A 27,389-nucleotide genomic window follows, 5' to 3' on the forward strand; every position below is an offset into this window, starting at 1 on the left:
AACACTGCTCAAATGTGGAATTAAAAACAACCAAACAACAGCAAGACAAACAAGCAAAAAATCACCAGGAAAAATGATGCAGAACCACTTCTTCTCTAGAGAGAGCCAAATCCATTAAGCTAATTAGTTGAGCAGCTGATGTTCTGACCTGACATTGTTTCTTCATTTAGGATCTTTAATTCTTTATGCAAGGAGATTTCTCATTATTTCTTATCCAAACAAACCCTGATATCTGGACATTCTTCTGCAAATATTTTGCTGATAAAATTTTCCTCTAAATGGTCACAATCTGACATTTGAACAGTGTGACCTATGTGACCTATTACATAAATTCAGTTTCTCTTGTCTTGTGAACTAATGACCCAGAATTTGTAAACACTTTCCTTTATTCCTCCCTTAACAATTAGTTTCACTCCAAAAGAACTTTCCTTTCGAAATTTTAATTTTTTTTTTTTTTTAAATAGGGATACATTTACTTTTGTGTAAATCCCCATTCTGTCATGTTGTTCTCTTAAGACATGGACACAACAAACAAAGCCAGACCCCCAGCAGACATCCAACAGACCACCCAAAGGAAGTGCTAGCCAGTCAGTCCTGTTTGCAGAAAGGCTCCTCTAGAAACATCAAAAACAAGGATTGCTGCAGGTATATACAAGCTTGCTTGTTTTCATCAGCTTTCACAGCTTCCCAAAAAGTATTCCATGGGCTCCCAGGGGCCCTGTGTGTTGAAAAGCATTAAGTTAGAGAGTGAAGACACGTCTGTGCTCTGAGTGCAGCAGTGTACAGAGGTACCTTAGCTGGCACTGAGTGAATCATCACTGAAAGTAACACCCCCATTTTCATGCCAGAGTAAAAATGGGTACACATTTGCAGAAGGACCTTACGTGCCCTGACTTCATTCCCTTGCAATAACTCATTCATGCATCTATATTTTGTATAAATATTCATATATTTGAATAGCACATCCATCATGCCTCTTCTCCATCCCATAGTCACCCCCGAAGCCGATGGACACTGACTTTATGTGGCACTAAGGAAACAAGCAGCTGTCCTCCAGGATGGCCGTTCCACACCACACCCACAGGTGTGCAAGCAGGCAAGTGAGGCCAGCCCGTGCTGAGCACCAGAGTCACACACCCTCATCCCATAAAGACGGAGGGGAAGCTGAGGAGCAGGCAGGCCAGCAGACTGCAGTGGGTGCCACAGTCTGTTGGGGTCCCTCCCCTGCCGTGTAGCCCTGGGAGAGGGGCCCTGAGGGCACAGACACGGGGCTTCCCTGTCCCTGCTCAGCCTCGTTCCCATTGGTTGGTTTGTGTTCCCTGCGCGGGCAGAAGGACCCTTGGTCCCGTGACTGGGACAGTTCCTCAGCAGAGCTCCGGCCATGCGGCTGGAGAAATAAACATCTCTGAAACATCTAGCAAGAATCTGTCTGTCCATATATATTTCCTTTCCACGGGACTCCTGGTTTGATATATGCGTGTTGCAGGATCCCCACTGCAACAAATGGTGGAGATTTGAGAGCAGAACGATCCCCGATCCCTAAGCGACTGATTTGTGTGAGTAAACCCTGGAAACTTTGGATTCCTCTTCTTGGTTTTGCTTTGCTATTCCATATCTAAACTATGGAGGAACCGTGGGAAGACTCTTGGCTCTCAGAGCCGCATATGGACATTTATCTTAAACTTAAAATGATTCTTGAACAATGATTTGTAAATTTTAGCTTGATTCAAGCTCAAAAAGAACTGAAACACTTCCTGGCATGGTTGTTTAAGAACTTTTTCTATGTTTCTTGGGATTTAATTATTACCAAGGGCTTTTGGAAAACCGTTTGGACACAGTTAATACTGGAGTCAAAATATATGCTGATGGAAGAATATTTTCGTGAATATTATTTAGTTACCGAGACTGTTGAGCAATGTCAGCTGTGTCCTGGTGAAGGGAAGCCTGGCGCAGGGACCGTGCGGCCCAGGCCACGTGCACCGAGCGCTCTGCGAGCAGCAGCGAGGCAGTTCCCGCGTGCGGGCGGAGCCACGCGAGCCGCAGTGTCGGTGGCGGAGCGAGGCGCGGCGGGAGCGGCGGGACCCGGCGGTGCCCGAATGGCCCCGTGCAGTGCGTGGTGGAGCGAGCCCCGTGAATGCCCGACCGAGAGGGGCGGCACGCGGGCAGCGGCTGGCGGCGATGGCGGTGGAACGGAGCCGCGCCCGGCCGAGACGCGCGCTGGAGCGGGGCACGGGGGAGTCATCGCTCGGGGGCCCGGCCGAGACGTGGGTGCAGCGCCCGGCAGCGGCAGCGAAGCTGCGACCAGAGGAGGCGACGCACGGAGAACTGAGCGGCGTGGCCCGGCCCGGCCCGCGCAGCCCCGAACGCGACCCCGGGAAGAGCGCGCAGGCACCAGCAGCCCCGACAATTCCAACACGGGAGCGACCGAAAGAGACAGCAAAGACGCAGCGAGACAGAAAACAGCAGCCACTCGAAAAAACGAAAAGATCATAGTAACTAAGACCTTAGGGATAGTAAAATGGTATAATGTTAAGCAAAATTATGGTTTTATAACAAGGTGTGACAACCAGCAAGACATATTCGTGCATAGAACTGCTATTAAAAAGAATAACCCTGAAAAATGCATCCCAAGCTTGGGAGATGGACAGGTGGTGGAATTTAATATTGTACTAGGGAGAAAAGGGTTACAAGCATCGCAGGTCACTGGGCCTGATGGTGTTCCTGTAAAAGGCAGTATATATGCAAAAAATCGTAGTCATGTTAGACAGTATCTCTATTGTAAGCCCCCCCTACAGTTTCCCTTTCCTAATCCCACCTTTCCCTTTTACCCTATGTCCTATTACCCCCAGTGTATTCCCAATCCGTTTTTTCATCCATGGTTTCCCTCACAAAACCATGCTTTTGCCAATTGTTTCCCCAAAAATCCCTTTCCAATGCTGAGTGGGGGATGAAAAGGGGGAGGGAAGAAGTTAAACCCTCTCCTGCCTCAGTTTCCCCACAAAGCATGCTCAGAGTTCTGTCTCCCTTCTGTCAGCCTTAAGATGTTCCACAGAATCTGTTTGGACATTTAAAGACTCAGGAGGGTGGCTTGTTTTGTTTTGAAACTGTTCTTGTTATGTTTATCCAGTTGTTTTCATTCTCCTTTTATTAAAATAAAACGGGTGAGGTGTTGGGGTCCCTCCCCTGCCGTGTAGCCCTGGGAGAGGGGCCCTGAGGGCACAGACACGGGGCTTCCCTGCCCCTGCTCAGCCTCGTTCCCATTGGTTGGTTTGTGTTCCCTGCGCGGGCAGAAGGACCCTTGGTCCCGTGACTGGGACAGTTCCTCAGCAGAGCTCCGGCCATGCGGCTGGAGAAATAAACATCTCTGAAACATCTAGCAAGAATCTGTCTGTCCATATATATTTCCTTTCCACGGGACTCCTGGTTTGATATATGCGTGTTGCAGGATCCCCACTGCAACAACAGTCTCCACCCCTGAGACCATCACTGTGCCAGACCTCAAAAGGCTTTGCTGTCTGTTCAGTACTTTTCTGCTCCTTCCCTCCCCCAAGGAAGTTTCTGAGATTAAAAGCTTAGAAGCTCTTCTAGTCATGGCAGGAAAAGTGGGTGCAGTGCATTGGGTCGCTTTAGCCTCTCTGTCAGGATCAGGAGAGGAAAGTGCTTGCATCCAGCTTGGAACTTTCCCTAGGTGAAGTGCACAGCATCTCCAGCACTGTTTCTGGGATAGGTAATTAAATTGTTCCAACGCAGACTCACACACCTGCAAGAGCTGGCACAGAGGGCACTTAGCAGAAAATCTGGAGCACAGCAGGGAGCAGGCCTTCCGAGTCTAGAGACTTGTTTTCTATTGCTTTTCCTACTCCATCATGCTCTATAGAAGATGAATGACCAAGCTTGACTTTCAGCAATTTAATTTTCTGAGTGTGTTTTTTCATTGATCAAGAAGTTGCCTGTTTTGGGCTTTAAGTGATTGTCTCTGAATTGTTACTCTACACACATGCCTGCAAGCAAGGTACCCTGTGACATCTTTGCTGAGCTAATCGCTTCCTGCCACTGAAGCTTAATAGATGTTACTCCTCTGCCATGCGAGGCCTGAAGTTGTTCTGCTGAGGAAAATTGAGTAGAAATTGGATGTGAGGAGAAAATATTTTCTGTAGGGTCAGAATTTTATATAAGCCTTAATCTTTAACTAAAATACCTCATCAAAACTAAGGAATTTGAAACATCTACTTTTATAAGCAGCAATATTTTTTCCCCAAAAAAACCAATTTTCTTACATATCTGGAGAAAAAAATGTAGACTGGATTGCCTTCATGGGCTGGATTCTGTCATCCCTCCTGCTTTGAACCCACTCCATTGCCCAACCCAAAGCTGAGTTATCACTGATGATGATTGTAAAACAATAGCTCTGGATTTTGTTCTGGCATTTAGAAATTCCCCTCTTTTTGGTTTTTTGGGGTGGCCAGTAACTATATTTCAAACCTTTGAAGGAGGGAAGAAGTTTGGATTTTTAGCAGAAGTTTCCCCAGTCAGGAAATCCTGCCCCACAACAGGGACTGCACACAGTCCCTTCCTCAGGAGGAAGATGGGCTACAACTCCCTTGAGAAGAAGCAGCAACTTAATGTTCCCCTCCTGCATCACAGGCGGGTGTCCTACATATACCAAGGAGCTACTTCAGGCATACAAATTACCCTAAAGCGATCAGATGTACCATGTCATGAATGACCACTGGCAGCTCAGGGTCCAGAACTTTAGTGTTACAAAACACTGAAGGCATCAGATGTTCAGAAAACTAAAAGCCATCCCTCTAGAGAAAATGCAAGCTACTCCCACAGTCTGTCATGCTTCCTTCTTCTGCCTTTTTTTTACTAAGACCTCCCTTTCCCTGTTTCCCCCTCTGTTTAAATTTAAGAACATCTCTTTGGTTCTTAACAGGAAGAAATATTTTATCCCAAAAATGTTTATGGGTCACTGACAGTGATGCACAATTTGTATTACGCTCATTAAGGACTTCCCAACCAAACTTCAGCTCTTCCCTGACTGTTGCTTCAATTAATCTTCTGTTTGGCATTTGGCTGCCTGTTAACGCTAACAAAATACTGTTATGAAAACATATCAAGTTGCCTTCTTAGGCTATAATCAGTCTTTTTGGCATGAAGTACAGTCAGATTCAATCTGGACTGTAAGCTCACTTCTGAATTTCAAAACATGATGCAATCTGTAAAGTTTCAATAAATTAAATTCCTTCTGCCCCATGTAGTATGTGAGTTAATCTACTTTTTCATTTCATTTGATATGCCCTCCAAGTCAGGTAAGACATCCAGAAAATGTTTATCTGTTTGTTGAGTAGGTGATCTCCTCTCTAGCAGTACTGGAATCTACTAAAAACTGTGAAAATGGCTTTATTTGTTTTGGTTACTGGTCCATATGGAAGTTCCTCCACTAACCCATTGAGACCCCATAGCTACCTCAGACCTCCACCTCTTGGGCCCTTCGAATTCCTTTTGAACCATCTTTTGTGCACAGATCTTTACACAGAGACAAGGGGGTGGGCAAGTTCCTTTGACAGTTCTCAGAGGGCTTTACAAATATAAACCTCATCTTTATGAAATTGCTCTGAGGGAGGTTAGTCTCACCTCCCTTGCACAAGGATGAAGGAATTGAGACACAGATGCTTTGTCTAAGACTGGTGCTAGTCTGGGACCAAGAAGATGGAAGTCAGACCTCTCTTCTCCATGTCCTATCCCAGGGCATTCCCATGAAGGTCATTTGGCTGCTGACAATTACTAGAGTCAATGTAATCACTGTATCTCAACGAATACCACAGATTAAACAATTTTTTTCCCTATTTGTATATTACAGAGTAGATCTATACAAGTCCCTTATTCAGTTTACCTCACAAAAGCATAAAATGGTTGTTTCAGTACTTCAGTGACAACTTAAAGCTGTATATGCTGGAATTGAATGTAGTATCAAAGTATACAAATTTTAAAATATGACTCTGTGATGGCAAAGGAGATCAGATAATTTGAGGACAAATAAATTTAATTACGTAAATATTATTTCTTTTATTACAAATGTTTTGTTCCTGAGCATTAATTTAGAGGGGATTTTAGCTTGGCTAATCCAATAAAGAGCAGTGACTTGGAATAAAAACAGAAATAATTACTCCAAGTCCTCTGCTTCCTCTTGTAGCAAGAAGCGTGTCCCATCATTAGCTTCTAAGCTCTCAAACACATCCTTTCTATCTCACCCACTGCTGACATTTCCCAAATGAACCACCTCCGTGGACAGCAGTGTTTCAGCGAACAGTCACTCCCTCCTGTCACAGCAGATCCTACAGCTGTCTTGCCCAGTGTACCTAATCAACCTGCTGGGGAGAGCTGAATTATTACTAATGTAAGAGTGATTGAAATGAGTGATTCCCTCCACTTAATCCCAGTGTGAAAAATAGAGACTTTGCATATATAAATACCAAGATATCACAAGAAAGTATGGAGCAAAAACCACCTGAAATACCTGGGTTGTTCCATCAGTACTGCATGATTTACTGGAATATTCTGTAAACCAGCTGAAGGGTGATTCCAAGTTTGTTTCAGATTGTCATCCTGGCTATAGCTTTGTATATGAATGAGTCATAACAATTACAACTTACTTGATTTTTTAGGGAAGATTCTCAAGGCTCGAGCCCCAGCCACCTGCACTGCATAGGAAGAAGTCTTACATAAGTCTTCGAAGATCTAGCCAAGAGTTTGTGTATCTTTGTGATCACAGCTGATGCTGAAAAAAGAGCCTCGAGTAACAATCATCACAGATTCCCACTCCCTGGACATGGCACCCTGGATTTAGAACAGAGTAGAATAGAATAGCATAGGAGTACTATACTATACTATACTATACTATACTATACTATACTATACTATATATTATTTCTGTTGGAAGAGGCCTACAATGATCAATCTATTCCAACTACCTGAGCACTTCTGGGCTGATCACAGGTTAGAGCCTCAGTTTGTCATGTCAAAAGGAAAAGTATTGTAGAAGTCAAAGAAGAAAAATTCTGGCACCACCACATCAGTCAGGGAAGGAACCTGTCCAATTTCTTTGAACAAACAGCTCAGATCTCTCAGAAGGAGAAACTGCACCAAAAAGTACATGTAGTCTAAAATAATTGTTGCCCTTTCACCCTGGGCTCTTACTCAGACAATACTCCTCTTAGCCCCCATAGGCCAAATGGTGAAACTGCTCCTGAGAGGGTGCCCTGAACCATGAAACCAGTGGAGAACCATACTCCAATCACCCTATTTGCTCCAAGCAGTGCCTTCTATCACAAGAGACTGTAATGAAGTCATTAGGTCTAATGGAGGAGAAAATAGTTATTTAAAGTAGATCTAGCACCAGAACTGGACTGAAGTGGAATTTTCCATTTTGTACATATGAAAGATAAGCTGCTACTGCACCTCACTGCTGCAGAATTAGCCATGGATCCAATTATGACTCTTCTTGGTTCAGCCCTGCAAAGCTCCTGTCTGAATTCTCAGTCAGCAACAAAGCAGTCAATGTTTATCTAAAATGCTTATAGTGCTTCCCTCTCCCTTGTGCTCCTTGTCAGTTTACCCTTAGATTGCAAGAAAATATATTGTTTTTCCACCCTGAGGCATTTCCCAGATGCCTGGGGAAGCCCTTCACATACCAGGTGCTGCTTTTACTGAGTCAGGCTTTTAACTTTCATAACCATGGTGTCGCTACCAGCAGTGCTATTTGCTGCATGCTGTGGTTTAAGGGTGAAAAAAACCCCACCAAAAAACCCAGAAAACTCAAAAAAAACCTCAAAAAACCTACAAAACCCACTAACAAGACTGTCCACTCAGCTCACAGCCTCTCCCTCTCCTGAGCTATCACAGAGCATGAGCCCTCTGAAGGTTACTTCTCTGCCAATTTCAAATATTGACCTTGATGTCCTGTCCCTTACAATATTCTTTAAAATCCATCATCTGCAAACTAAGTTTAAGTCAGGAAACCTAATTAGTAACAGAGACAATAAATAACAAGCTTAAGGGGAGGGAGAAGAGAACCTCTTGCAGGTGGCCAGCTCTTAGCTGAATGATTCTCTGTGCAACGGTCATGCTTCAAAAATTTAATTCCCTGTAATTTCATTTAGGATGGGGAAAACAAAACAAAATGAGCAAAGTGATATAGGATTTCATTTATATTCTGACAAGTACATTCATCTAAAGTTTAACCATAATAGCTGCAGTTACTGTACCTTTCTTCCAAAGCATTTAATGGTGTGAAGCAAGTGGCAATAAAAAAAAAAATTAAAAAAAAACCTACTTGGCATTATTATTTGCTATTTTGATACCAAAAAAAGAAGAAGTCTCCCTACTGTCAGGCTGATTGTATTAATCTGAGATTTCTATGGTCCTTCAGACTTGATTGCTTTTGATTCTTGCTTAGTAGAAGTGGTGATGAAGGAGCTGAAATCATAATTCCTATTTAGAAGGCAAAGAGGAGGCCACTTCACTTCTGTGGTGAGTAGCACATTTTTTGCTTTAATTAAAAAGTTGTTCTGAGAAGCTTCTGCAGTATTCAGAGCACAAAAAGGATGGTATTTTCAAAGACACTTTGGGAATCACTCCTGCACTTTTTCTGAGCTACGTTGATGCTGCTTAAACATACTAAGGAAGAGAAGCAATCATTGAATTTGAAATACGTTTTTTTATCTCAAGAATTGTAAATCAGTCCTCTCAATGATGAAAATATATTTTCCTTTATGTGGTTCTTAAATTGCTATCCATCTCTATTAAGGCTCTTAAAGAGAGATTTTCAGCAACAGAACACCCTCTAAAACAAAAAAAAGATTTAAGTATCAAGAACTGAAGATGTTTAGCCCAGAATTGCAATGATTTTCAAGTGCCTTCTCCCTTTGAGATGAATGCCCAGAAAACTGTACAGGTCAAGGCTTTTAGTCCCTGAGAGTGTGCCAAAAGTGAGCAACATTCTACAGCCATGAGCCACCATTCTCTTCTGGAGACAGAAATGGCTGTCAGGTTCATCAGTGCATTATGCAACCCTCTGAGCTAGCCAGAGTCCCTTGAGACTCAATTTTCACTTTTAGAAATCAATACACTTGACTGATACTTTCAGCTTTTCATATGACAGCAGCATTGAAAATTAATATTTTACTGAGCTTACAAAGGGTGGACTTAGGAGGGCATATAAGATTTGGACCCACTTCAGCATCATGTGACAGCTCAAGTAAGATGCTCTTGGCTTAGAGAAGCTAAGTTAAATCATATTTTGGGTTTTTATTTGACGATGCCAGGATCCTTCACATTGTCTGTGACTCAGATCAGCTGTTCCTTTTGCACTGGAATAATGACAAAAGCCTCTTAGCCTCTTAGATTTAGCTCTAACCTCAACTCAAACTATACAGATGTATTTGAGGTGCCTGCTGTGTTTGCTCAAGGTACCACCCAAGAAAGCTCTCCCATGGCAAAGAGGAAAAGTATTTGCAAGGGATGTAAAGGTCCCAACATCAAAGATTCATTTCGTAATCTCTGGAATTGTCCTTTACTAGAGTTGCATTTTAAATACCCCAAGATGCTATCACTTACCTGAAAACTAACTTCTGGCTAAAATTTAAGATCCAGGTTTCTCAGCTGGAAAAGTTGGTCAGGGAAGCCTCAGACTGGCACAGATCCACCTGCACCTGGTCTTAGTGTGACCTTTCCTTCTCACACCTGGAACAGGGCAGGAACAGCTCCTCCTTAGGTCTTCAGGTCCCTACAGGCCATGCTCTGTGCATTCATGAAGAGGTAAGGGAAACCAAAATCTCACCAAATCCCTTCTTGTTTTGAATTGTGAGGGAGTAGCATTATGTCATACTTGGGGCTGCTCCATCAATGGAGGCCATAAGGGGGCCTGGTTCTTTGTCCTGCTCTCCTTTACACATTCCAAGTACCACTGTACACTCACTGTGAAGGCCAGGACAGATGTCACAGTACACAGGAAAACACTCTCAAGCTGGGACCGAACAGAGCCTTGAAATGCTGCTGTGGTTTCCAAGCCATGTCATTCTGCACTGCCTTGTGACACTCAAGGCAGCATTAAATTCCCTGCATCTAATACTCTCATTTGGAGTGAAGCATCTTCAGCAGCCCTAGTGCTTGATCTCAGCCTCACAGCTGGGGAAAACTAGCAGCTGGCTTGTGATTCAAAAGGAATAGAACAATAACCTGTTGAGGCTACTCTCTGTGTGTGGATGGGTGAGTCAGATGAATAGTTGGACAATGCAGATCAGTTAAGCCTAATTTGGTTAATAGAATTAATTTGCAAATTAGTACACATTAGGTAAATCAGCTGCAATTCCTTTTGACAGAAATGTTAAAAAATACTAAAGTAGTTATAATGAAACATAAATATTACTGCAGAGAAGGTTCCAACATGAAAATTTTTATCTGTAAATGCTGGGGATACATAGGTTGAATTTCATATAATCAGTAGAAAGCAGATCTTCTTCCTGGCTTGTTCAGCCTTTATTACCCTGCCAACCCTTAATGGATCTTAAATAATCATTAGAGATGGGCTGAGAAAGTTCTGACTGGGATCCAGGCATAGCTGTTGGGACTGATAGAGGGTCTGGTGCAAGGAAAAGGAAATAAACTATTTTAAATTTAGAAGGTGGCCTAGGAAAATTAGTTGGTCAAATAATTTGGTCCTCTAACACTCTTCCTAGGAAAGCTTAGAAACATGTCTGGGCTACTGTTATTCAGTGACACACGCTTAGAGCTGATAAACATCTGACATTTGAACCAGATCGGTGTCTTCAGGGTGGTGATCATGGGGAAGAAAATGCCAATAGCATGATTTTATTATTGAAAGGCTTGGAAAATGCTTTGGTCAGGTACAGTTAATAGGATCTCCTGAGCAAAAGTTCTTGGAGCTGCAGCTCTTGGAGCACTAAGATGATTTAGGAAGATTCTGAGCTGTGTATGATCAGAGTAAACAAAGAGACAACAACAGGGGAACTAATTTGCCCCACACACATGTACTTTACTAAGAAGAAAACCTCCATTGTTGGCTTGACTGCACAATGATGGCAACACCTGGTGTTGAATAAATGTGTCTGGAGGAAGAAGATCAGATCATGGCTGCATCAGTTTAGGAGTTTAATGTGACATCTCCCTGGAATCCACAAGCACCTGGAACACGTATTGCTGTGGTCACTTCACCGTATCAATCCTTGCTCCTTCTCAGCTATACATAGGGCTTTGAACCCTAACAGGAGCAAATTTTGCCTGTCTGTAGGCTTTGGTACAACTGCACTTTGTATTTGCTTTGGATATCACAAATCAACACTGTGTACACAGGATTTCATTAGCAGTGCAAAGTAGGTAACAGTTTTAATAAATAATTTATTTCTTTTAGTGATAGTCCTTTATATTCTGTTGTACTGACACTTTCCTACATGGCAAGGATCCACAGGTGTAGTAAAGTTCTTCACTGCAATCAATTTGACTTCATCCAGAAGTAGTGGAGCTGCCAGAAAAGCTAACCTGTCTAAAAAACCTATTACCTATAAAATTTTTATTGTGTGTGTCAAACTTCACAGGTGTGCTGATGTGCCTTTCTGAAAGGATTTAAAGTTGCAGAACAGCCATAACAGTTATGTACTACTGACCTAGCATTACGTGGTGTCTATCAAACTGAGAGCCTCCCCGCTCACAGTCATGGCTTGTCAGTTTGATGGGGAGCTGGTTAAACGCAGTGTCAGAGTAGGTTACCTGGGGCAGTGCACTAAAGGCTGCTCAGCCATTGGCTGAAAGCTGTGTGGTATCTTTCAAATCCAGCAAAATACTGGAAAATAATTCACAATGTAGACTTCCAGTGACTGAGTCATGCGTTCCACTTTTCCATGTTAATGCTTTGTAGCTATGAATGAGAAACAAGCCAGTCTTCCCAAGCTCTGCCAGCTCTTCACAACCTCCTGTTCCCTGTACACATTAAAATTCACAAACCACAACAGTGATAGCAGAAAACCCCCCTGTTCATAGCTGGACGACTTAGGCACAGCAGGTCACCAGCAGGCCAGGACTCTTTGTCATGTGGCCTTCTGTTCTTTGACCTGAGGCATTTCCAATGGTAGCCACTGACTCCCCATCAGCAAACCCTGGGAAGGCCAATGCCAAGGGTGGATTCAGGTTCTCTTCCTGATCACTTTGCAGCTGGGGAGCATCAGGACATCTTCCCCTCTGATGACTGTTCTCACTGCTGTCCCTTGATGCTCAGACTTCAGCTGAAATTGTGCTCAGCAGGGAGAGGCAGAAGTGGATACAGTAATTCAGAGTTAGAAACCAAGTGAAAAATGCAGAGCCCTGCCTTTCGAATTTGCATCAAGCCCAATAAACTGTAGTGCTGTTGCCTCTGCCTGGCTTCAGGCAGACTGCTTGGCTGAAGACCCACATCATTGATTAAGCAGCTCTTGTGCAATCAAGACTCAGATCCTGTTGAAAAAAAAATAGACTTCTGCTTTGTCAAAGAGTCACATTAAGAGGCAACGAGAAAAACTGTGGCTAGAACTCTCCCAGAGCTGCGTGCAGCTGGGGGAGTAGCACAGGATTCTTGGCTGCAGAACTCTTTTCCAGGACACGCTAGCAAAGACAAACAGCCCTGGGCTCTGGTAATCTTCATCCAGCTTGAAAGGAAGCTTTGCAGGCAAGAGTTCAGAGAGATCTTCCATCTCAGAATGTTCATCAGTCCTAGAGCACATTGACTGCTGTCAGAGCATGGAAAGCAAAGCCAGAAAACCAACTGTGCTTTTAGGGCCTTTGAACTGCCACGGCTCTAATGACACGTTGCAGAAACATTACATATAAGATAAGGCACGTATGTAGGTACTAACTGATGTGCTGTAAAAGCCTTTGTTTGTGTGACCCTGCATGCAGCTCAGGCCATGGTTTTCTCCAGAGGCAGAGGAAACCCCCTGAGATGCCCATGCAGACATTAACCTCACGCTCAGGACACGGGTTACATAACCCAGCAGCAGTGGGGTTTTAACCATCGCTTCATCCACAGTGCCCCTTGTTGTTGGCAATTTCACAGTTCAGCATACACTAAATTAATTCTTTTACTAGGCCCATCCTGGTAACAAGGGTTGATTTAAGCAGCTTATTGCAGCAGAAGACTAAACACTGTTCCTAAGTGGCAGCTCTCTATGATCCTACAGAGGATGGATTCTGCTCCTGGTGACACACACCCAGAGACACAGCTGTGCTGGGAGCATGGCGGAGCAGAAAGATTTGCCACTGCTATTTGGCAGCATTTTCAGGGAACACCAAGTGTTATTTATTTCCTAATCTTCCTACAGAATATAAAGAATTGCTGCTCAGGGCTATTTCAGAGAGATAATGTGAGTGACTTGAGATGTATATTGACCTCAGGCACTGTAAAGATATATTTTACAGTGCTTTAAAAAACTACTAATGCAGATTTCTGTACTTCTGAAGATCCCTAGAGTGCACTTCAAAGATTCTCCTGAAGTCTTAAACCACACATATCTGGTCAAGCCCCATGTTATTTGTTGTTATTAGTCGAACACCCCTATACTGGTTATACCATCTTCCAGGCTGTATCCCCTATGCTTAAGCAGCTTCTTAATACATACTTGCAGTCCTAATCTGCCTAGGCATAACAGCTCCATGAGAACCGTATTAATTATAATCAGTGACAGATACATACTGAATCCTATGTTGAAACATGGGAGTAGTTTCCGTGACCAGCTCTTATCTCTAAACCCAGAGCTGAAACCACATCTCAATTCTCACAGTATTAAACTGTTTACAGACCTGGATTCAGCAGGTCTGTTTTTGGCTTCTGTTTAATTTTAATAACTCCCCACCACTGTATTTGCATTCTTTTTGAGTTTTGCCAGTCTGAACATAGATGCTTTGAATCAGATTTTTCTAGGTAGGGAAAGAGCTTTCACCATGTTGCTTCCATGCATTATCCACTGAGTGAGACGCCTGATCACAGATTCTCCTTTCCAGAAGTGAGTTTTAACAACAAGCTCTCTCAGGCTCTACTCTTCTCCTGCAAATCATCTCTCTTCATCCTTTAGGTTTCCACAATTCCCATTGCACCCATCTGAGCTCACCCACCTCACACCCAAGGGCCTCATATTCCCTCCCTCTCCTTGTCTTTCAGTTGTCTTTCAGATTCACCAGATCACAGCATATCAAAATACAAAAAATCTCTCTCCTACACATCCCACTTTCAGGGGCCCAATAGCACTTCCATTTCAGTAGAGAGACCCCAGCCCCTACAATAGTGAACCTGGGCTCGCTATTAATGTGGTTACTCAGCAAAGGTGTCACCTGTGCTGCAGGCACAAGACTGAAGAAGACACGGCTGAGGAATGGAAGGAGTGAGTCCCACTGAAAACACAGACCACAGCTCCTTTTTGCCCGAAGGCAAAGTTCCAACTTCCTACCACTTAGCTTGGTACTGCACCCCCATGAGGGAGTGATGGAGCTTGGGGTGATGTGACAGGATGGGATCCAAAATCAACAAAACACAGCTCAACCACCAGCATTCTGCAGATGAGCTAGAAAGTGCCTACAGGGAATCATTATGGAGAAAATCCCAAAACCCCTTCAGGAAATCAGCATGCCGGGCACCTCTCTGAAGTACCTGTACATTAATGCACACAGTCAGGGGAATAAACACGCCATGAGAGATCTAAGAGTCCCAAGAGTTATGACCCTGGATGAAAGAAGGATGCAAGAAAGATGGTTAATATTTGAGAATAACCTACTCCAAGCTCAAGAGCATGCCCGTGGTGGTGCATCCCCCTCCCTGCTCCTCGTCAGACCACACTATGATCTCAGAAAGGCTCGTTAGGCCACCTCCCTCTGAGCAGATGCTGCTGATGGGGCTGATACCCCCACTTTCACCATCACTTGTTGAGAAGATGCAAAGGCATCCAAAGCTAATACTTCATTGAACTCGAGGGGAATTTTTCACAGGTACCTTGTACATACTCATACTGGTTTTGTGTGCATGGGAGTGTGAATGTGCTGTAGTAAGTGTACTGTGAGTGTTCCCTCTTGGATTCTAAAGTATGTTAAGTGTGTAAGTAAGATAGGCCTCTAAGTGGGTGTGTTTATAGAATATTTTGTTAAATTGCTTAAATTAGGTTATCAATTAAGTGCTGTTAAAACCTTTAGGCCCAAAAACAGTTGGTCAGGTCTGGGGCTGACTTTGGCAAGGGGAGTCCACTCTGTATCTTGACTCAATGGGAGGATCTCTCTCATTCCTTTTTATCCTTACTTACCGTTTTTTCATCCCCAGCCTCCACGTAGATCATTTTAGGTTGCTTTCCATTTTAGATTAGCTAAATCAACTTCTCTCCACTGGAAACACATAAAGAGGCATATTTTAAGCAAGCTAGCACATGCCTTACTGTCTTTTCTTTGTTTCATTGGTTGGTTTTATTTTTGTTGTTTTTGTAATGCATAATGGTACTTTAATGGCATATCTGCAAACATTTCCATTTTTATTTTAGTAAATGCAGTGAGGAAAGACTGACCCTTCACAAAACCTGAAATGCACTCAGACAGATCCTGAGAGTGGTAATAAAGACCAGGAATTTAATAGCCTTCTAATATACAACTTAATGTTTGTTATTTTTCTAATCAGTGCATTACAGAATAAACACAGAATATACAACTGGGATTGCACAGATTTAAGTATTTATTACAAGAGGTGGTAAATCATGATGCTTTCAAGACTTTATGTAAAATTCACTGAGTTAATTGATTCTCCTTAGATTCCAATGGGCTTTGGCTGAGTCCCCTAATGATATTAAAATCCATCTGTTATTAAATATCATGTTTAATACAACAGTATGCAAATAGTGGGATTTGTAAATATCATTATGCAAAAGTTCAAGTCCAATCATGCTCCTCTTGAAGTCTGCAACATATATTCTGTAGACATCAATAAGAATAGATTTGGGATATCTTTTTAATTGTACTGTATACAAGTATAGACAGAAGAATACAATACAGTAGTCACAAAATTAAAGAGGTTTCTATGAAACCTACAAAGAACAGCAGCAGAGAATCAATTAAGTAAAAGCAGTATTTCAAAAAATAATAAGTCAGACTTGCAGTTCTGGAAAATGGACTGAAAAAAAAGACAAATTAATTGGCACAGTTTAACAACCTAATTTCTAAGTGCACTTCATAACAACTCTCCTTACAAGCTGCTGTTTTCCCAGAAGATGATGACAAAAAGCTTCATTAGAACATCACTGGTTTATAGTGACAGATTTTATTGCATTGCCAGCTGTGATTCTAAAAAAAAAAAAGACATCCCCCCTAAAAACTCATATAAAGGTTCCTAAAAACCCTATTTTCTTTTGTAATTGTCAAAAAATAGCAACATAGCACTTCCATGTTTGTGAATACCCACAATTCTATTTTTAAAAAAAATAGAAGTTAAAGAAAAGTGATTTTTGTTTTAGCTTCAAAAATAATGTAAAGAAACATTTAAGAACAAGTTATTTCAATGATCAGAGAGATATGTACAATACGATAGATTTGAGTCCAATCCATGTTCATGAATGCAGACTTAGAACCTGTTGATCCTGAGTAACTGTAATTATAAACTGGCAGGAGCAGGCCCTTAGCTTCACCCATTATAAGCTTTTTCACAATCTGTCCTAGGCTAAAAAGTGTAGCTACAGTATGTACTCTGTATACTGATTTATACAAAAAGTCTTTTACAGCTCTAACCCTGTTATTGCTAGGCTAAAAAACTAATATTTTGGAACAAATTACATGAATCATAAAGGATAAAACTGAGATGCAGCTTCTGATGACTGAATTTCTACTTGAGCCATTTTAAACTGGGTACACTGTAGCCACTTGCGGAGCACAGATGAGCTGCTGTTCATTTGTCCTGACCCCTGTAACATCCTCAGGCTGTGATGGTTGACATTGCTCTGGATGGCTTGGAGGCGGAGCTGAAGTCCAGCAGATAAATGCTGTTGAAATGATGCAAAACATGTAGTTTTTTACCTTTAACACATACATTCATATAACAACTTGAAGGGTATAGGTTGTTGGCCAGGGAGTTTCTTACACTGCCCCAGTGTCAAATTTCTATCTTCCACATCCTGCACTGTGGTGTTGCCATGGAAGGCATATGTGCTTACAGACACAACTCCATACTGAGACCAACTCCAAAACTTTTCTTCTCTTCACCAAAATTCTCTTGGCTCACAAACCACACTGATCCACCTTGCTCTCCCTTACAAAGAGGGCCAGCTGGCACAGTTTTACCCAAGCAAACAGGCCCACAATATCATCTTTAGAACTCAAATCTATCTCCTGAGTCAAGAGTCCCAACCCTGACTTGTCAGGGAACTCTCAAGCCTAAGACATTAAGTAAACCACAGCTCAGGGAACAACCGATCTCAGTAAATAGAGAGGAAAGGCCCCAACACAGACCCTGGTTAGAGGAAAGTGTTCCAGAAGGGAAAAGTAGAGCAGTACTGACTACAGGGCAAGTATCTCAGCCAATGATTCTCTATGTATGCTCACACTTCAGACCTACATCTCATCTGCATATGCTACAATTACCTATTTTCAGAGAGTTTGCAGATCATATCTTATTTCCAGAATTTACAGGAATGTACAGTTCTAAGAATAAAATGATAAGGTACTAGAAACAACTTACCTTTAGGTTTGACTGTATCATTGGCAACCACATTGGTATAAGCTGCAAGAAGAAGTGCATTTTGTTGTTATACAAGTGACTGTAAACATGCTACAGTTACTGTGAGACAGAGAAAGATATCTCTAATGCATTTAGCCATTTGAATTGGCATGGTCTGAACCACAAATCTGAAAATGTGGTTATTTAAAGTATTTGGAGAAGGTAGCTCTCAGATGTAAAGAAGCCAGTTTCCCTTGTCAGTAGCTTGATGGATCATGAGCACCAATTACTGATATCCTGTTTAAGGCAATGATGAGAATACAGAATTAAACTTGCTATAGGAAGTATAGGAAGTGACTTCTTATTTTCTTTGTGAGGGTGTTTTGTATGCGCAGGTGAGCAATATTGGAGTAAATAGAGTAAACATTTTGCATGGTGAGGTATACATCAAAAAATGAAAAAAAGCATGCAGCAGTAGTTCTTAATAACAGGTCATATATTTAAATGGTAATCAACATTTTATAAGCCACTAGTCACATCAGTGCTGCACTGCAGAATGTGAGATATTCTGTAGGCCAGGGAGCACAGGTAAAAGCTATCCAGAATGACAAGGTGAGGAGGTCTGCAAATCTGTCAGCTGTGATAGGACTGGAGCGATATGTATTTCAGACTCCTGCTCTTCAGGGAACTTTTACTTCTGAGGAAGTGTAACATGACAACCTTATGAAAGCCAGAGAGGCACTTCTAGCAAAAGTATTCATGTTTTTCAATATTAATTTATCCACTGAGGTTACTGTTCTAAAATATGGCATTAAAATTTGCAATTTGCCAATTATGCTACAGGGAGCTGCAAGTTAAACCTAATCACTATTGACAACATTAGATAAAGTGCTGTTTCCCTTGTGCAAGGAACAATAATTGTTTCAATTTCAGTGCTCTTGTGCTGGAGAATCATATGCAGCTCTGTCAGGACTCATTACTTAGTCTACCACATGAAGAACCATAGTCAAACCTCAGCATTTACAGACAGATGAATGCCCAAACAGCTGGAATGCAGCCAGATGCAGACATGTGGGCTCTGTACACCCTTCCGTGGGCTCTCACACTAATGAAGTGCTTAATAAGATGCAGTGACCACAATCCCAAGGTGTGTTTTTGGTGAGGAAGGAACAGGTCTGAGAGGCCATGCTCCACACCCCACTGCCATCAACAAAATATCACTGACAACTTCATCTGACACTGAAGAAGCTCCTATGGAGTTAGCCAGTGGTGGCAGGACTGGTGTCAGAAGTACATCAAGCAAGAAGGGAAGCCAGGTAGAAAATTTAGGGTGCTCTGCATCTGAACCAATTCACTGGACAACTTTTACAGTCAGCTGAGAGAATCAAGCACTTCACATTTAGTTCATCTTGTCCCAAAGCAAGTATCTAAAATAGATCAAGATGAATCATGTCCAAAAATACTGTATCTCCACTGACTGTAAAGGGCGCTCATGGAAACTAGCTTTTATCGATATCTCTTCTAGACAAGTCTAAGGTCAGACACAAATCTTTGTCCTCCAGCACCAGTTCTGTCTTCCAGGGTCTGGACATATTTAGAGAAATAAAACACTCTGCTGCAGGCACAAGCAAGCAAGCCCTCTAGTGCTACAGCTGCCAGATAGATAAGTCACACAAGAAGACATTTTTATGGAAGCACTTGAGTTTTGTTAACTAATCCTCAGCCAGCCTTTTCTTCACAAAGGAAGAATACAAAACTCTAGTTAGAAAGAAGAGCTGGAAGAACAGAGTGCTGTCAGACACTGTCAAATTCTTTGAGTTTATATTTTCAACAAAATTATACTGATTCCAGTCCAATTTTTAAAGGGAAACCAGGCTGTAGAACAGCTAGACAGCAGCTGCTGGAGCTGCATAAAACCCTTGGGTCTCTGCAAAAGGCCTTGAGTTGTTCCTGCCTTTACTGTAGGCTCCCAAGTTCCTCAGAGATACATTTGATGGTCAAAGATGTGATCAGCAAGGAGCTGGTCTCCATCACCAATGCCTATTCTGGTATGGCCACTTTCCCAGTTCCTTTGACATAGAAAAGCAAGAGAAAAGTTGAACACTTTCATTTAAGCCCTTCTAAAGCAGAATGCTTCCCTTCAGAGGAATATATAATGAATTCAATACATACGTGTGTATATATATGCATCTGTGTGTGTGTGTGTGTATGCATATATCTCGCTAAAACTTAGCAAAAAAATTAAATGCATAATGGCTGAAATGTTTTCATAGGAAAGCAACTTTGTTTTTCACACCAGATTGGTAAAGACTGTCTAACATCAGATCCAAAAAATATCCTCTGTGAATATATGAAATGGCTCAAATACTATGGGAAGTAATCAACACATCTCAATGCTTTCAGTGTGAGTTTAATTTAATAGCAAAGGCCAACAGTACTGGGAGGAGGAAACCTCACAGCACCAACACCAGGAGGAGATGAAGGAGTGCTTATCTCAGGTATAAAGAAAACTCTTGTCTCAGTGAAGGAGAGATGCACTGTTCATGTCTTCTCTTTTTTCCCCTCACTTACCATACATAAAATGGCCACCTAGGATAGCTATCCATAAACCACTTGGCATCATGTCACGTGCACCACCTTCTCATTTTGGTGTATTAGAGACATGTGTGTGTTTAATCATGCAATGACTTCATTAACAAGTAAGTTTTTGCACCACCTGAATCCTCAGATGGAATAAAACACACTGCAGTAAATATCATTATAAGAATGATATATGGTCAGTATTTATCAATGCTACTGTGCTCAATTCCAAGAGAAATTCATTGGGAATTATTAATTTTGCCGAATAAATCTCTGAGTGACAAGAATGTTCTGTATAAAAAAAGCCTGAACTCACTACACTTTGTCCTTTCCTTCAGTGAAAACTAAACCTTGTTTGAAAGAATTGTATCTAAATAAAAGAGAAAAGAAGTGCTTTAAAACACAAAATTGTCTAGAATAAAACAAGCTACCTAAAACCTGTCTGGTAAACTCTTTTTCAAAGAATGGTCATCATTCAGACTTACAAAGTAGGAGTAACAAAGTTCAGATCTACGTCACAGTCACTGAAGAAGAGACAGTCTCAAATTTGATTTTTTAAATTAGAGAAGCCACTCACTGGTTCCTGTGTGAATAAGCTTTGCACCCCTGTGTCTTTAAAGGACTTCAAACACACAGTAAGCCTTTCCCTAAATCATGGCGCTTATTTTTCAGATCTACAATAAATATTTTTACAATTAGTTAGTTCTGAAAAAAAATAGTAACCTGGAACTATGAATCCTATAGTACTGTTATGTAGATATATTGTTCATGCAGGATTTCACTTTGGGGCTGAGTAAAGGGGATTTGGTCACCCAGATTCTTCTCTTCCATCTCCTATCCACTAAACATGAAAGCTTAGCACCTTAACTCAGAGTTCCACAGTTTTATGAGCTTGATTTTATGGTAACAACAATGTTCTTTTAACGTGACTTAGAATTATATTGATATATACTCTCAAATATAACCCTCTGAAAGCATTCATTTGATTTGTGACAGGGATTTGGCCCCAAAGGCCTCTCTTTTCACAGCTTTAAAGCCACTCTTCATCTTTGTCAAATTCTGAACATCCTGGACTGGCTAAAAGTGAAGTCCATACATCTTTCAGGCACAGCCATAATCACTTTAACATCCCTTAGTGACAGAATTTCTGTAGTGAATCAAGACATTACAAATCTGTATTTTCACAATGAGTGTGAATGCTTTCATGTCAGTTGACATAAAGACCTTCAATTTTAGCTACTTTATTTTCAATTCTTGCTTGATCGCAAAAGACTGGAGTAAAGCAACAGTCAGAAATTTCCTTTATAGCAACAGAAGAACTATATTAACCTTAACTACTTCTGTGGAAACTCTCTTGCACTGGGAAAACATAGAAAAGGCTAGTAATACTGATTTATGCTTGTGAGACTACCTCAGTCCTTCTGCAAACACTGTGATAACCCATGGAAGACTGAATATGGATTTCCAAAGAAACAACACATATGCATATAATAACAAGAAAAACACTGTGGCAAAAAGTTTTTGTTATCCACCTAAAAGAATGTGAGGCTCAGAACACAGATGAGATCTGCAAAGGACCTATGATGATTAAAAGATACAGAATGGCTGAAAATTCAGGCAATAGCTAGAGGCTCTCAAAGTCAGTGACATTAGTTGTGTCTGTTAGAGAAATAAGATCATTATTGACATTAGTGACAGTGGAAAGAGGAAGTAGATGTCCATTAAAAAAAAAATCAGGAGAACTTGAATTTGAGACTGTGGTCTGGTCTTCTTACCAGAGATTTTATTTTTCAGTATGTTCTGCTAGGTTGTATCATGGCATTAACATTTAACTTCAGTTTCTTCTACTTTCCTTTTTTTGAGTGGGAGGGGAAGCAGAGGACAGTACTTTCAGAAATCAGAACAGTCAGGCAATCTCATTAACTAAATAGTCATGGTATGGTATGCCTACCTTTACAAAGATAGTGGAGTTGCATTCCTGCAAAGCCTCCATTAAACTGATCACATGCAGGCACACCATTTCCACCATCTTGGAAAAGAAAAATCAAGCGTAAAACCAAATTAATGTCCAGCATAACAATATCATAAACTAAGCCAATAGTCTCTAAGAAGAATCTTCCTGTATTTGCTAGGCAAAGGACCTAGGATAGGTCATTCAGTATCCAGATAGGATACTGAATCACTAGGTGCGCATTTATCAACCACTGACACACAAGATTAAATATTACATGAGCACATATGGGATATTTTTCTTTATTTAGTTTTACCCCAATGTGGTAACATCTATTGGTTAAGTATTTCAATCCTTGATATATTTTAATACTTGTCACATGTCAAAACAAGTTGCCTTTGGCTTTGTTCTTTTCAGACATCATAAATTGTTTTTTATATCTTTGCTGTGTAATTCTCATCAATCTGTGTGTCAAAAATTGGTATCCTTATTTATTGAATCTTTGAAAATTAACATACTCACAAAACCCATCTTTTTATCCCCCATCAAAAGACAATTTATTGTTTCTAACTGACAGCTAGTCTGTAATTCTTCCATTTTGTATCATAATTTATGACAGATGCAAATATCAGTTATTTGGTAGCAGACAGCTTTTTATGTTTTATATTGTGTAAATTCACAGGTACAAGACAAACACCCTGAGCCAGCAGTGAGTATTTACAGTGCCTGTCTAAACTACATGTAAATTCCCCTTGATAATAATAAACTTAGCTTTTATGTTGTGCTTTTCATCTTCAAAGTGCTTCACAAACACTAACTAATTAACCTCACAACACCCCTGTGAGACAGGCAAGTATTATTATCTACATTTCACAGAGCAAGAGCTGAGGCAGAGAGCTTAACAACTGTGGCACTAAAGCTACATAATGATATACTTTCAGAAAAAGGATTGGAACTTAGGACTTCCCAGTCATATTCTTGTCCTAAGGCTTGACAAGAGGCTTTTGTGTCTGACTAAACAAGGGGCTGGTTAGGAATGCTATGCACACTTCCTGTTCCTTCAAATGGAGCTTCCTGAACTACTGCTCCCAACAATGGCTTGTGAACCACTGTGTCTTGGGAACCCTGCTAGATGTCACCCTGCTAAAATATCATCTAAAGACAGCTATAGGTGGTCCTTGCTTGATATGGACAAGACACAGGAAACAGTAACTGGCTGAGACTTTCAAGTGTAGCCCATGCAATTACAATTAAAAGGGCAAGGTCCATACCTGCCTAGGATGGAAATGTTTCACATGGGGAAAGGGGAACTATATAAAACAATTTCCATACACATAACAGGTCTACATTTAAAAAAGAAAAAAGAAAACCCAAACAAACCAAAAGTGAAAAGCTTGAAAGCATCAAACCGTAAAAACCCAGACCTTAAGAGCACCTGACTTAAGAGTAATGGGCCATGTATAAAAATGTTTCCCACTCAAAGCTAACATCAGGCTCTCCAGAGCCAGAGCTACTAGTGAACACCTCAGTTCAAAAGTTTTGACCTGTCGTGACTATCTCGGATGTGGGAAACACAGTAGGTCTTGCCCATCAGAAACAAGCTCTTAACCCTAAGCTTGCAGGTGCAGAGAATCAGCAGTCAAGGGTAAGCAAAGAGCAGCTATGAGAGGGCTGCTGGAACCCCTCAGTTCTTATTGTACAAAGTTGCTCCAACAGAAGAGAGTAGTTGAGATAAACAAATGTTTAAAGGTTATTTCCAAACAAATGATATGGACAATTTTTGGACAGAGTGAACATTTCCCTTTTAAATCTTATTTCTAGACATGCCTCCTTCTGGTCATTCATTACTCAAAAATGTTTCAAGAGATATTTATGTCGCTTATTTCTGATAAGTAACCAGTGAATTATGGGTGGCCAATTGTCAGCAGTTGTGTAATTTTTCACCATCACATGGTAAAAAATAATCAAATGGATATTCACAGAATTATCCTAGAACAGTTCATTTCTGCTGTAAGGCAGAGTCAGATAAAACAACAGACCACAGTTAAGAGCAGGAATATACATAAAATGGGACGTGATGCAAAGAGCTCTTAATCCAACAAGCAGCAACTCAAGCTCTTAATGCTGTTTCAGGCAGATTCTGGCTAGATCCAGTTTCAGGCCCACTGTGAGGTTAAACCACTACTAATTAGCTATCCCTTTAATTTCTCAAAAGCATCAAAGTCACTTTATGATGTTATTCATAGTCTGTTGTATTCCACTGAAACAGAGCCAAGCCTCCTCTGAGTTTAATCTGTACTAAATCTGTCTGCAGCACCTGACTCACCACTTTGTTATGTGCCATTAGCTGGAGGATGCTCGGTGTCACTCGGCTCCAGAACTCCAGGGCTGTGAGGATTGCTGTAAAGCTAAATTCATTCTGATTCTGGACTGTCGGAGCTACTGCTGTTTGCTCACAATACACTGTCCAGAGCTGAGCAAATATAAATGCATGGAACAGGGAACACATGTGCAGAACAGATGTCTGTAGAAACAGAAAATAAAAGGAAATGTTTATTTAAATAAGTGTATTGGGATATAGTGCAGAGGCTTTCATCCCCTGTCATGTGTCCCACCGTGCAGTTTTTCCCATATTTCCCACCCATTAGGAACTAGTAAGTCAAGTACACTTGATAACATCTTCTCCATGTTTAAAAAATGGGTTTATATTTACAGACCAAAAACTGCATTTGCAAACATGCTCCCGTGCCATCTAAGTGCATGGCACTAAGGTCAGTCCCTTTAAAAGAAGGTTAGTTTTGCAAAACAGGACTATTTCTGAAGATTCAGGACTATTTCTGAAACTTTCTTAATGGAAATCTCCACAGCAATCTGTGGAAGGTATGGAGGCTCTGGCACATGTGACTCCACTTCAGAAATGCTGTTGGGGTAAGTCATTCAGATTCTGATCACCAAAAGGACAGCTATCATACAAAATGCATGATCTTACTACATCTGTTCTGTTAATCTGTCATCCATTTCTGCTTTGCTGGGACTGCTCATAGTCACAAGGAAATGGTCAAGGAACGAGAATTCATTTTGCATACTCATGCATGGTTCTTTGCTAATCCTTGTAATATACCACAGTGTCTGAGCCTCCAGGACTGCTGGACATTAACTACTTCATTACAAGAAAGATGCTTCTGGTCAGAAATGTTTTCTCAGTTTGCAAGTGCAAGAGGGATTCATGCTCTGTGGCAGTATGACTGCACCAAACATTGCAATGGTTGCTTGGTAACTGAAAAGAAGTATTTGAAAGAGCAAAAACAGGCCAAAGAAATGAATGGGAAGCACCAGTGTGCTGGTGAAGGGAAAGAAAGGAGGATTTTATGTATAAGATGTGTGATCATTCTGCTTCTGTCACTAATAAAACCCTGGTTGGTGTCAAAGACTGCTGCTATATTTGTGTTAAACTACTGTCACAAATGTCTTATAATCTGTAATAACTCTTCTGGTCCTGAACACCTTAAGAAAAAAAGTTGTGCTTGAATCATCACTGTTTGTAATGATTTTGATCATAAAATTATTTACATGCTATCCAGTGCAAATATACAACTAGAATAAATAACTTTCTGAAAGATTTGCTACAGAGACTGCCATTGCTAAAGGTTCAATTTGGAACTCAATTTTTCTTTCCTCACTCCTGTGTTCAGACATTTTGAAATAGCCAAACCTCATTAACTGTACTGATTTCATCAGTTTTCTATGCATTTAAGAAAAACTGTACAGAGATTTCTTTCCCTAGGCCCTGGATTTTATTAAGGTTTTACCCCTCCTTTTTTTCTTACTAAAAATAAATGTTTGCAATAAGGCCAGTACATAACACATCTCTACTTAAAACACATAATCCCTTACCTTTGATTGCTCTGGAAACCCAATCAGAATAACAATAAGGTGGTCAGCAATTTGTGAACCTGCATCCAGTGGAATAGGCATGCAAGATGATGGAGAATTTGGACAGACAACATTGTGTGTCAGAGACCCCAGAAGTAGCCAGGACAGCAAACGAATGTGTGAGACACATTCTATGAACTCTTTGGGCCTGTCAAGAAAGAGCAGATTTTACAATGATACTAAGTTTTCTGGCTTTCCCCAAAATATGGAGTCTCCTTATGCACATTAGGCAGATGCAGTCTCAGGGTGCTGGAGACACAGATCATTGGTACAGCTTTGGGAAGATCCCAACCACACAGAACTTAGTGGCCTTGGCGTACCATATACAAGCCCAATAGAACATATTTGGTGGGTCTAAGAAACAGTCTCTATAAAAGGTTAAAGCATTCACAGCTTCATTGCTTCCATATACAATGATTTTTTTACACAGATATCATCAGATGGGAAGGACTGCCCAAGTGGAAACGCTCCTCTCAGCTCCCCTGGACACCACTCAGCAGCCTTACCTCCACTGTGTTCCACTTCTCCATTGGTAAAGCAGAGTTAATTTCTGTGTTCTTGAGCCTCTCTTTGCACATTTAGATTGTGTTTTTGAGGGCAGGGACTATGCTTTGTTGTGACACTTAAGTATTTGTCCACCATCTACTGCAATGTCTAATTGCAAAGCAGTGTGTTTATATAATCTGAAAAGGAAGAGCCCTTTACTGGTGACATCTTGTCTGTCCCTTTTCCACTTCTAAGCTCTGAGTAAATACTCATTTGAATTCAGAGGCACAGGAAAAAAGTAATTTTTTTTCCATCAATAAATCACTATTTACTAGGCTACTCTCACTGCTGTTTCTAGTTTCTAATTTGACATCATTGTCAAAGACTCATATTACACAAGAAGCATGCCACTAATTTTTGGTTTTTAATAAACTCTGTCAAAATGCTCTTCCACAAGTCCCTGTAGGATCTTAAAGTAATTCATTACCTTACATTCAGAGCATGTATTCCTTTTTTAACATGTAAGAAACTAAAGTGCAAGGAGATAAGCACTCCGTATTTCCAAAAGCAGATATGCTCCACATGAGTGCATATGCAGATGTATCTAAAGGACTGGAGCCTAAGCAGCATAGTGCCCAAAATCCTGGATAGGCAGTCTGGGACGAAGCTGGGGCAAGAATACAGGTTTGTTGAAACATGGTCCAATTGCCTACA

The 27,389-nt window shown here is 41.1% G+C and overlaps 1 protein-coding gene across 13 annotated transcripts in view; it reads right to left on the reverse strand.

The window, feature by feature from the left end:
- Positions 1 to 15,538: 15,538 nt before the first annotated feature.
- The window catches only part of UNC79 (unc-79 homolog, NALCN channel complex subunit), a 107,529-nt gene continuing 95,678 nt past the window's right edge, over positions 15,539 to 27,389 (reverse strand). For all 13 annotated transcript variants that reach the window (XM_048307079.1, XM_048307069.1, XM_048307068.1 and 10 more), the window contains 5 exons: positions 26,151 to 26,337; positions 24,583 to 24,780; positions 22,257 to 22,334; positions 17,747 to 17,788; positions 15,539 to 17,051 (listed from right to left, as the gene is read on the reverse strand). In XM_048307079.1, the coding sequence (XP_048163036.1) occupies positions 16,851 to 17,051; positions 17,747 to 17,788; positions 22,257 to 22,334; positions 24,583 to 24,780; positions 26,151 to 26,337 (706 nt within the window). In that variant the 3' untranslated portion in view covers positions 15,539 to 16,850. The remainder of the gene's footprint in view (positions 17,052 to 17,746; positions 17,789 to 22,256; positions 22,335 to 24,582; positions 24,781 to 26,150; positions 26,338 to 27,389) is intronic.

The sequence above is a fragment of the Corvus hawaiiensis genome, chromosome 6 (genome assembly GCF_020740725.1).
Source record: "Corvus hawaiiensis isolate bCorHaw1 chromosome 6, bCorHaw1.pri.cur, whole genome shotgun sequence".
Classification (NCBI taxonomy): Eukaryota; Metazoa; Chordata; class Aves; order Passeriformes; family Corvidae; genus Corvus; species Corvus hawaiiensis.